At 38.1% G+C, this 12,042-nt stretch overlaps 1 protein-coding gene across 3 annotated transcripts in view; it reads left to right on the forward strand.

Moving 5' to 3' along the window:
- Positions 1-12,042, forward strand: part of Cntn6 (contactin 6) — a 287,218-nt gene that overhangs the window by 123,241 nt on the left and 151,935 nt on the right. For all 3 annotated transcript variants that reach the window (XM_048787025.1, XM_015495120.2, XM_048787026.1), the window contains exons 3-4: positions 2,512-2,638; positions 8,953-9,128. In XM_048787025.1, coding sequence (XP_048642982.1) covers positions 2,512-2,638; positions 8,953-9,128 — 303 coding nt within the window. The remainder of the gene's footprint in view (positions 1-2,511; positions 2,639-8,952; positions 9,129-12,042) is intronic.

Genomic DNA, 12,042 nt, shown 5'->3' on the forward strand with positions numbered 1-12,042 from the left:
ATGGGTTCTGCTACATCAGCTGCAGGAAGTTGAAGAAATGACAGCAAAATAGTGATTAAAATATATATACTTCTTTCCAGTCCAGCTCCAGACCGTAGAAAATACTTTTAAAATCTAGCGCGTTGGAAAGTTCTATACATATCGTCAAGGATTTACATGTATTTCGGGGAAAAAGTGAAGCCATGATCATGATATGACAGGTACAGTTCCGTGAGGGTTCCCTCAGTAGCAAAAGAAGGAAATCTGACAAGAATTCAAAGCCATGAAGAAAACTTACTAAATCTCCACGGCGGGAGAGCAAATGAGGTTTTTAAAGCTGGGTTTCCACATACCAGGGGCTGCAGCTGGTGAATCCTAAACCAACACAGAAACCAACTGGAGATAATCAATACCTGGGTTTAGTGAGACACAGGATGCAAAACAGCCTGGGCCAAGAGGAGACAGTGCCACAAACCAGATGACCATAACACCACGTGCGACCCTGGGACAGGCATTTAATTTTTCTGCACCTTGATTTCCTTTTCTGCAGAATGGGAAGGAAAAGAGTATGTACCTCTGAGACGTTTTCTTAGCTTATCTCCTTATATGGAGATAAAAATTTATGCCATTTCTCAATTTCATTGCCGTGGCCACCGACTTCTTCTTTGATCTCGACATCTCTCCAAAGTGAATCGTGATCCAGCCCTGGCTTCCTTTTCTATTTATAACCTCTGCCTTCTCCGCTCTAACTATCCATCGCTTTGAGTCGTCTTTTGCAAGAATCAAGGCTCTTGGTATTTTAATCTCTGAATGTAAAAAATCAGAAGTTCGATGACCACCCGTCCATATAGGCCAATGCAGAAACAGAGCCACTGGCCAACAGATCTTGCTCATTAATAGCAGCCATGTTCACACCTCAGCCGGAAAACCTGTAGGGTACTCTCTGTGGACAGGAATCCAGAGTTGCCTGCCATCCTTGTCTTATGAGGGCACATTTGCATTCCTTGTTTGAGCAGAAGAGATCCTTAACCTGTGTTTTAGCCGGCTTTGGCACGGTCGTGCCCAAAATACCCAACCAGAACAATTTGAGGAGGGGAGAGGTTGGACCGATTAGGTTGCAGCTCGAGTCCAATCTTTTCACCCCTGAATATTCTTGCACGAACAGAAGCTGCAGGGAGACACAGCTCACATCCACACCATAGCGACATGCTGATCCTAGTCTCTTTTTTACTTTACGATACAATACAGCCTGGGAAGTTCAAGTACTTGACGCATCGTGACCTTTCTGCCTTTATCCTCATTGGGTTATTTCGACTCCTAATAAGCGCTACTCCTAATAACCTGCACTCAAACCTCCACTCAACACCAACCACTGTACTTTTCTTGGGCTGCCCATCATCCGGGTAGAAGAAAGAAATAAAAGAAAACACGGCGAGCAAAGATCAATGGACAACTTAGTTTGTGCCATGCAGACCTTTCAACAGAGCTCTGCTGGTGGTTATCCCAGATTGCAAACGTGGAAATATCTTTTCACGCAAGAAGAACTGTGTGACTTCCTGAAAAATGTGATTTGCTGGTGTAAACAAACAAACAAACAAACAAACATAAAAACATTTTGCATTCAGTCTCCTTGAGAAAAGAAATGAGATGCTTCAAACGGTGACCAGTGACATCTAAATTTATTTTTAAAAAATATTCCCTGGATCAATCAAGTCCATTTTAGCGGATTGATTTTCAGAATGTGACCCTATGAACTGAGTTTTAAACGTCTCAATACTTATTTATTTTAGCCTTTATAAACGCCTTAAGAAGTACTAAACTTGGGTTTGTTTATTCGTGAGTTTAGTGCCCTAATCATCATCTTCTTGCTTGTTTTGAAACGTTTTTTCCTTCCAGCTACGTTTTAGTTGAAGCAGACAGCTATCAGAGTGTGTGGCTTAGACACCACACAGCACCTTATTTTGCAAGAAGGACCAGTAATATATATATATATATATATATATATATATATATATATATATATATATATATACACACACACACATATAGCATATATACACACATACACACACACACACACACACATATATACTATATAACATCTTTATATATATCATATAATATAAATATATATGATTATATAATATAAATTTTAATTAATTCCATTTTAGGAGAACAATTATATATAAAAGTAAATTTTTAATATACATAAAATTTTCTTAAGAAAATAGATACATGGGGCCCAAGTATCGGCTGTTAGTCCTGAATCAATGTTGACTTCTTGCCGCTGTAGGTTTTATCGTGGTTGTGTAGATGGATGCCTTTTGGTTGTAGGAAATACAGATAATTCAGGGTGAAAGCAAAATTACTATACATGGTTCAGAAATAAAGGTTTGCATACATCATCCTTCCAAGGTTTTCTGTAAGCGTGAGGCTGTTACCAAGTGAAACATTGTAACACGGTGTGTAGACTGGATACTTCATAGAGGCTGAAGCCTGCTCCTTAGGTCATGCTCTTCTTTTTATTCTCAGGTGATGGTCCTTGGATCCCACCTACTTTTATCGAGGAGCCACAAGATGTCATTTTTCCTTTGGATTTATCAAGATCTGAGATCATCCTGAATTGTGCTGCTAATGGTTACCCTTCACCCCATTATAGGTAAAAATCCTACTGCTTAGTACCTCTCCTTTCTCGTGGATATAAAACATGCAATAAAGTGGTACACTTGAACCCCATCAAGCACACCCCTCAATACTTTTTCTAGAGCCGAACAGCTCTAATCATCCCTTGGTTAGAGATGCAGACACTTTGCGTTCCCCAGAGTGTTTCCTCATGCCACTTACCAGGCACTAATTATCCCCACCCCCACCCCCCAGGTGACCGCTGTCGTCTTGTGTCTGTCTTATTGAATAGGTTTGCTTGCAGCACTTATTCTGTGCAGAGCCAGTGGTTAGAATTCAGAGAGACAGGCAAAGGTAGGAGGAGTAGGTAGAGAGGGAGAACAGAGTATGGAAATACTGCAAGAAAAAAAAAAAAAAAAACAGAAAACAACAGGAAAGAAATAAAAAGAGAAAATACAGGAAGGAAAGATCTTTATACCTCAATGTGAAACAGTAAAATGCAAGCATTCCCGGTCTCACACCAACCTGAGACTATTGTCCCAGTTCCCCATACACAAGGACTATAAAAATGATCCCCTAAAAGGAATGAACTAAAGTGAAAATTTAGGGGATACCAGGATATCAGCTATGGCCCCCTTCTCTCTCCCAGGAGAAGTCTATGTTACCCCTTTCTAATAAATCCTGCTTTGTATGCTTGAAAAAAAATAAAATAAAATGGAAATTTAAACTTCTCTTAGCAAATAAATTTCTCTAACTTCAGTACTGGATCACATCACCCAATTATTGAGTGTAGAAAAATAGATGTTGAAGACAGCTAAATGCCTTTAAAGGTAGAAAGAGGATTTGTGTTGTGGACAAATAGGAAAAAAAAATGTATTTGTCTCTGACATCTTCCCTGTGAAATAATAGGGAAGAAGGATCAGCAATGTTTACAGTTTTACTTATCCAGGTAGAATTTGATTCATACTGTGGATAGGATGCACAAATTTAATGATGTATACATGTATCAATTATACTTGTGCAGATCATAAGGATATTTTGCTGGTAAGAATTGAGTACACAGTGTGAACACAGCAAACAACACACACACACAAATATTAAAAATGACTTGCAAATCTGGGTTGTAAAAGCATTTTCCAAAAGTTTTCGGTTTTAGATGTGGAGTTGACATAGACAGAAAGTAATCATCTTAGTACATTTTGACAATATAAGCTTATTTTTGGAATGTTTAGGTTGCAGTAAAAATAGAGTCTATATAAGCATTATTATTTTGCTCTGAAATTAGTCTAAATTAGTTAACTAAAGGACTTACACGCCCAAAGTTAAAGGCATTTCTATTTTATATTTTGTGGAGCTAATTTTAGCATCTTATTACAACTGAAGACTGAAAACTTCATTCTACTTATTAAGTTTCTCCTCTCTGAGATTCTCAAACCAATGAAATCCAAAGGTTAGGGGAAGAACAATCACTTTACTGTTTCACTCAATTTAGTGTTTTGTGTTTGTTTGTTTGTTTGTTTGTTTGTTTTAGTAATGAACTGTCTTATCCAACATAACTTCAAATAATCTAAAAATCTTCTGCATGCATTTTATGATCTCCTAACATTTGAAGTTGTCATTTTAATTTTGGGGAAACTAATTTGATTGATCATAGGAGTTGGTAAGGTATTCTAGAGAAGGAAAAAAAGTATATATGAATCCCTATAAATTCTTTTAAAAGTTTGCTAAATATATGATAAATAAATCATGTACTTGTAAAATATTTATCGACTTATAATAGGTAGAAGGATACAAAAGAGTGGTTCTGGAGACACTTTGCAAATTAGTACATTGATAAAGAAATAAAAAGATAAAAAGACTAGAAATTCTATTGTTAAATGGCCTGTGTTCCTAAGGTGTGCGTAAATTACAAAGCTAAAAGACAGGCAACGGTAGCATCTTACTTCTAATCTCCTTAAACTGGCTAAGCTGATCTCTGATATTACTAGAAAGAGATTTAGAAAGAGAGTGAGAAAAAAATTAAATTTTTAGGATATTTTTATGGATAATCAAGCAAAGGGCAGACGTATTTCAGATAACGTACATTTGCAATGGAAATTTTAGTTTTAAGATGACCCTTTTAAATTCAGATTTTAAGAAAACTCACTTGTATTCATCTTAGATTATGTGTGGAGAGGTGAGTGTGTGCATTGGAAGAAGTTGACCATCACAGATTTTGACAGGTTGAAGTTCTACAAAGAGGCAGTGACTTAGAACTAAGCTAGTCACCACTGTCATTCCATGCGTGAGCTTGGAATAATCACTCCTGTCCTGTGTAGTCAGCTTTCTGATCAGATTTCGTGATGTTTTCCCAAATTGCTTGCTTGCTTGCTTGCTTGCTTGCTTGCTTGACTGATGATTGGTGTTGCTGGGGACATAACCTGGGTCCAGGGTCTCATGCTTGCTAGGCAAGGATTCTGCCTCTGAGCTATATGACCACTCCTTTTTATTTTATTTTATTATTTTGACACAGAATCTTCCTCAGTTGCCTAGACTGGCCTCCTGATTGCAATCCTCCTGCCTCAGCCTCCTGGGTGGTTAGGATGACAGGTGTGCACCACCATCCCCAGTCAAGCATAGCAGTTTTGAAAAAGAAAAAAAAAAAACAGTGAAATCTATTGCTTCGAAAGATTTTTGTTTTTCCTTAAACAGTAGTAGCATGGTGCCAAATGTGAATTCTTTCACTAGTTTCTAGTTCTTCTTAAAGGAGTTAAGATTTTTTTTTTAAAGTAGATTCAGTATAGAAATGAAAGCTCATGGGGGGAAATAACAGTATTTAAAAGCAGAACATTGGAAACAGTTGAAAAGCAATTTTGTCTAAAGTCTCTCTCAGTGAGGTAAACATCTCCACCAACAGGAGGTGGTTGAAAACAAAGAGATATAGAAACATTAGGCAAGTCTGGTGGAGATGTTTACCTCATGGGAAAAGGTTACCTGTATTCTTTCTAAGACCAGGTAATGTTGGAGAAGATGAGATCTAGCAAGAAATATTAGCAAAGGGAAGACAACTGGGTTATCCAAAGATGGTGCTTGGGTAGGCTTGTTTATGTCTAGAAAGTTCTAAGAATATGTGCTAGCCATGAACTTAGTTCCTAGTATTCGATCTGGGAAAATGAAACATTTCTGTGCAGGATACGATTTCTATATGGTATAGACTCTCTTTCAGGAAAAGGACTTTGAATATTATCAGATTTCTGACACGTCACCATTGGCCTGATCACCAAAGGTACTCCTCTCTGCGATTCTCTGTTGCTTCTCTTTATCATTAAGTCATCATTCATTCCCCATGAGCCCTGGATGTTGGAGTCAAACCCATTAGAGTTGTCGCTCAGACTTGCTATTTCGATCATCTCCACACACAGACTCAGGGGGCATGCATCATGCAAGACACTCCAAACATAGCTGCTACTCCTTACATTCTTAACACGAGGCTTAACAACTTCACAGTGAAGGATGTGCCAGGGAAAAAGGTTAAGATTTTACTTCAAATCCATGACGTTGCCTGTGATTAATCCAATGCTAACTCTCGGGCTTCAAATCATTCATTAGAACATATTTCCTCATTTTCATCCTAGGAAAATACTGCTGGGGAAGCCGTGCCAGCAGTAACATTGAGGGACCATGGCTCGAATCCATGAATGTTATTTCTCCATTGATTAGAACATATTAATGAGGACAGAGCCCACACCGGGAGTTGAACCCCTGATCTACAGGCACAGTTTAATAATCATTGCACCATTGTGATTAGAACAATCACATGGGATACTTGTGAAAAAATTCATTTTCTGCCGCTAAGCCAACAACTTTGAATTTGTGTTGAAAAAACAATTACTGAGCTTAATTAGGAGCATGTAATGATGACAGCAGTTATTTTGGTGATTGATTCCAAAATTAAAGAGAGCTGGCAAACTGAGTATGGTATATCCTTTGCTTTGGAAATGATAAGGGGAACCTGGCGGCACAAAGATCGTGCCCTGTAAGCAAATTATGAAAGATGGTATTATAGCTCTGAAGGAGAATATGGGCCTCTTGAGACAGGCCTACAGAAAGAAAAGCTTCATTTTTTTTTCCTCTTTCCTAATATGGAGAACAAGAAACATTCTGTATGATCCCTATAGGAGAAAGAAAGAAGGAATGAAGGAGGGAAGGAAGGAAAAGAAAAGAAGGAAGGGAGAGAGAGAGAGAGAGAACAATCAAATTGGCAGAAAATCCATCCATTTCTACTGTCTTTCAGCCTCCTTTCATTAAAGAAAAGTTGAAGTACACAGGAAGTGGCCAAGTAATTTAAGAATGACAGCGTTGGTTCAAAACCTCTCATCGATTTGATATTTGATCCTGTCTTTAATAGGATAGAGGACTCCCCAAGTTCATATTTCCTTTCTAATTCTGGAGACATGTGTCATATTCTCTCCATGGGGTGTTTCAGAATGCGCCAAAAAAAAAAAAAAAAAGCCAATGACATTTGAAATCAGCCTGTAAAATGTCATTCCTTTCTTAGAATTAGCCATCCCCACCAAAACATTTTAATGTGATTTCATTATGAAGGCAAGAATCATAGCAAAGCTGGTGTGGACCCTAAAAAGAAGAGTTGGGTGACTGGCCTCAGTGCATAGGAACAAGAGAATCATTCCTTGTTTTTCTAAGTGACTGTGATGGGGTAGAGGACACATCGCCCCCAAAATATGGAACTGGGGCATGAAATAGTGGAAGCAAGAAGGTCACTTATCTTCCACTCATTCTTCTATCCCTGAACCAGGTCAAAAAACTTTATTCCAAAGGGAACTTTTCTATACCCAGAGGAAAGGAATGCCCTATCCCCAAACTCAGAGACACCAATGGGAATCTAACAGACAGGCCTAGGATGCCCCTGATTTAGAATTTCCTCTGTCCATCTATTCTTCCTAATAAGTGTCCACTCCTGATCAAGACCAGCACACAAGACTCTAATCCCAGCAATTCAGGAGGCTGAGGCAGGAGGATTGCAAGTTCAAAGCCAGACTCAGCAGTTTAACGAAGCACTTAGCAACTCAGGGAAACTCTTTCTCTAAATAAAATATTAAAAAGGGCTAGGAGTGTGGCTCAGTGGGTAAGTTCTCCTGGGTTCAATCTCCCATACCAAAAATTAACTTAAAAAAAAAAAAAGACTAGCACACACATACACAGTTTTATCTGTGGTTTGGGATCTTTGCTCCTGAAGGATCCTGTATTGGGGAAGAGGAGTTAGCTTCAACAAATCTGCAAGTTTTTTCTCTTTTTAAACTGTCTTTTGTAATAAAGGTCTCAGCCACAAAGATCCCAAACAACAGGAAATGAGTTTTCTCCGCCTGGCCATTAGTTGTCACGATTCACTATTTTCAAATGATTTTCTTAAATGATGTAAATTATTGGACACAACTTGTGCTCTGAAAACGTACCACACGAAGTATGCAATACTCATTTTTTCAAAACACTTGAAGGTTTTGAGGGAATTAGGAGGTGCAAGGTCAGGGGAATGAATCTGGCTGGAGTTGGGTATTCATTTGTCTGAAAAATGACCACATGGAATTTTTAAACTATTTATGCTTCTTGGAAAATAAATAATACATTTACACCCTTCATCTAGTTAATTCATGTACTAAGGAATTCTTGTCTAATAGCTACACCAAGAGACTTTTTGCTTCCTAAAATAAAAACGACTCACGCTGCATTTGCGTTGCTAACATATAATTTTAGGTTGGCATTCCTAAGTACTGCTGAAACATTTTCAACGTGATTAATATTCCAAGTAACAGGCTAACGGACAATGATATTCTGGGATCATCAGGTTATAATTGTTTCGTTATCAGCCTCAAATTGGCATTGCAAAATCTTTGCTGGTATTCTGTGCGTCATTTGTAATATAATCTTTATGGATTTCCATCTCTAAATCATTTCTGACATCCAATTTTGCAGTAGCAATTTGGGGGAGTTCAGGTATGGATAGATGTTTTTTGGAAAAGTCTCTAAAGGATTAGGATGGCCAGCATTGTTGACTGAATGTCTAATTTTTATTTCTTATGTCAGTGGTTCTCATGACTCTCTATGTACATGGGGATGAATGTCTCTAACTCTTTCCAAGAGTCCAAGAGCTTTCAAATAACCTCCCTGTTGGTATCACTGGGCTCAAGACAGGTAACTTAAGGGGGATTGGTCAGATGATCTCCACTGGTAAACATACAATATATTTTTTATATAATTGCAGGAATTAAAACTGCATGTCATTTAAGAAAAATTAGCAGTGAACCCTGCAAATTATAAATGTCATTTGATCTTTTTTTATTATTTTCCTTAAAGGTGGAGTCAAAATGGCAGAGAGATTGATTTTGCAATGAGTTATCACTACAAGTTAGACGGAGGCAGCTTGGCCATCAGCAGTCCCCGCACAGATCAAGATGCTGGCACGTACCAGTGCCTGGCCACCAATCTTCTGGGGACCATTCTGAGTCGGAAGGCAAAGCTGCAGTTTGCATGTGAGTTTGGGGGAAAAATGTTGACTCCTGTGTTTCTGAAAATATATATTTTTTTGATATGCATATTGGGGGAAAAAATCCAGCTTTGCTAAGAATTTTCACTTGGAGAACAAATTTGTTTTTATGGACATAAAAATTGTATATTTTGTAAATTTAGGCTTCTGAGGATGATGTAAACCTGTTTAGAATAAAGAAAATATCAGCATAATAATATTTGATAAACGATTTTTAGAAACATCTCTAAAAGTTCTAAATATAAATATCAAGATAAAGATATATCATATTGTCGTTTTTAAAAAAAATCTTTTCTTTTATGTTGGATATTGGTGTGCAGGGCATGAGAGGAAAACACAGAGGGCAGAGGTATCATTTGGGGGAGGCAGGTGTTCCAGGAAAAGCCATCATACGCCCACAGGGTGATGTAGGTAGAAATAAAGTGGTTGCCAAAGGCAGGCTTTATATTAACTGTAACAATGTCCAGCTGCATCACATAAATGTCATCCAAGTAATTACCTAGGTGACATTTGGGGACATTAGCAGATGAACAATAGACAGACTGCTTCTTATATTCTTTCTATATAATGTTTCCAGGGACTAAAATGTTTCATATTGGATACAGTGCAAGCCTTGTTGGAGAGTAATTATATCTGTGGATGAGGACCAAGTAGGAGGCTCCCATTTCTTTCTTTTTTATCTTTCATAGCTCCCCTATGCTCTGATGATGTATCTGGGAGCCAAAGTGTTAGCTGCTACTCTTTGGGGGCTCACAGCGATGAGCGGAACTACTGTAGTCAGCAGCAGACGTAGGAATTAGTAGTTGACTCTGTTTCTGGTTGCAAATCTCATGTTGCAAATCTCATGTTGCCCAGGGGTCTTTATATGCTTCTCCTTTGGGATTAACCTCTTTTCTGCTTTTAAATATATATGCATGTGCACATCCGTAAACATGTGAAGCATAAATAAAACATGTACACATAAATTATGTGCTCGCACAAATAACACACACGAACTTACATTTTGCTAATATATCTGAATATGTTTGCCTCTGTGGAAAAAAGAGAAAGTACAGAAGTGTGGACATAAATGTAGTATGGGCAGACAAAAGCTGGTGGCTAGTTTGAACTTAGGGTGAAGACAATTATAGTAACTGACTTCTGCATTTTAGCTAAGATCATCATTTGGAAAAATAATAGGGAGCATAATAATACACTTATGTTGCAGACATAAATGACAGCTCCAGAGACTTGAACGATTCTGCCACAGTAATTATTTGTTTCTCTCGCTTAGAAAAGAGATGCCCCTAAAAGGTCCACATGATTTCAATCAGTGTTCGTAATGATAAATTTGACTTTCTGTCGAGGAAAATTCATACAGCCTTATAGTATTCAGTCTCTCTCCTCCCAGTTTATCTAGAGTGATGGATTCCATTCATTCTGGAAAACAACTAAATATCCACACTGAAAGTTAAGGCACGGTACTTTATATGGCAATACCTTTCTTCCCTCTTAATTGTTCCCCACTTTAAAAAAATACTTTAAAAATTCTCTAGTTTAATATGCAAATAGAAATTTTGCTAGTTAAAAACATACAATGTGTTAAAAAAAAAAGAAGGGAAAGGTTAAATTAGGATGAAAGTGAATGATTTCATTTGGATGAATGAGAGAGATCAATTTTTCTGCTGACTTTCCTAACAGTTCATGAACTTTTTTTTTTTTCCATTTGGGGGCAAAAGACATATATGAGTGTTGATCCTTAGAGTGTTTCCATTACTATTATATTAATGCAGAGAGCCAAGGGGCCCATTGGGCCCAATGCACCCAGCGATCTTTCTGCAGAGTTAAAGGATCTTGGGCTAAAACTGACATTTGAAAAACCCAAAGAAGAACCACCACATTCATGTCTAAACTGTTTCCTGGTATGTCCAGGGAGAGGTCTGCTGGACTGCAAAGAGAAAAAGTAGAATCTGAATGGTCACTTCTAAGGAAATGGACAGTTCCTAGAGCACAGAACCGGTGTGGTCCTCTGGGTTTTAATTCCTGGGTATCTTCTCTCACTTCTCAGCAGTGATTGTTTTGTTGGTCAGGTCTCGGTGGAATTACCATGTTGGGCAAATTCTGGGGATTTTTTTTTTTTGAAGCAGACACCTCTCCATTCAAATTCCCTTTCTATCACCAGATCTAACAGAATAAAATAAGGCCAGTTCTTTACAATATTAAACCTCTGCTCAGAAACTACAGAATGAGAATCGCAGCCTGACCACCGTGCAGAACAGGGACACTGATTAACAGAGATGGTGAAGGTGAGATTCCTGATTCATGTGGACACCAGAGAGAGGACTTCTCTGATTCTCATTTTTATTATTTCTCTCCACCGGGTCAAAGACCGCCATATTTCAAACGGCTACACTTTCTCAGAAAACTCTTCCAGTTTGCATTCTGAGTCTTTCTCCTGTCCACTTTTGTGTTGTCTTGATTTCAAGACTTTTAGATGCTTCTAAAAATCCTTCTCTTGAACTGAAGTGGCCAGCCACCAGCCACAGGAGGCAGATATTATCCTTGTTCCTATTTTTTTTTTTCATTTTAGAAAGCCCAAGACTCCCTGAGATTGGGGCTTTCTTAAGGAATGGTGTTAGAGACCAAGTTGAATCTTGAGTATTAAAAAAAAAAATGAGTTCAGGGGATTGGGGACTGGGGTTGTGGCTCAGTGGTAAAGTGCTTGCCTAGCATGTGTGAGGCACTGAGTTCGATTCTGAGCACCACATAGAAATAAATAAATAAAATAAAGGTCTATCAACAACTAAAAAAAATATATATTAAAAAAAAAAGAGTTTAGATTCTTACTCATACCCCTTCATGTTATAGTATCGAATCTCTCTCAAATCCTGCCCAAGCAACTCCTGGGGGGCTTTGTTCCC

Source organism: Marmota marmota, unplaced genomic scaffold (genome assembly GCF_001458135.2).
Source record: "Marmota marmota marmota unplaced genomic scaffold, marMar, whole genome shotgun sequence".
NCBI classification, from domain to species: domain Eukaryota; kingdom Metazoa; phylum Chordata; class Mammalia; order Rodentia; family Sciuridae; genus Marmota; species Marmota marmota.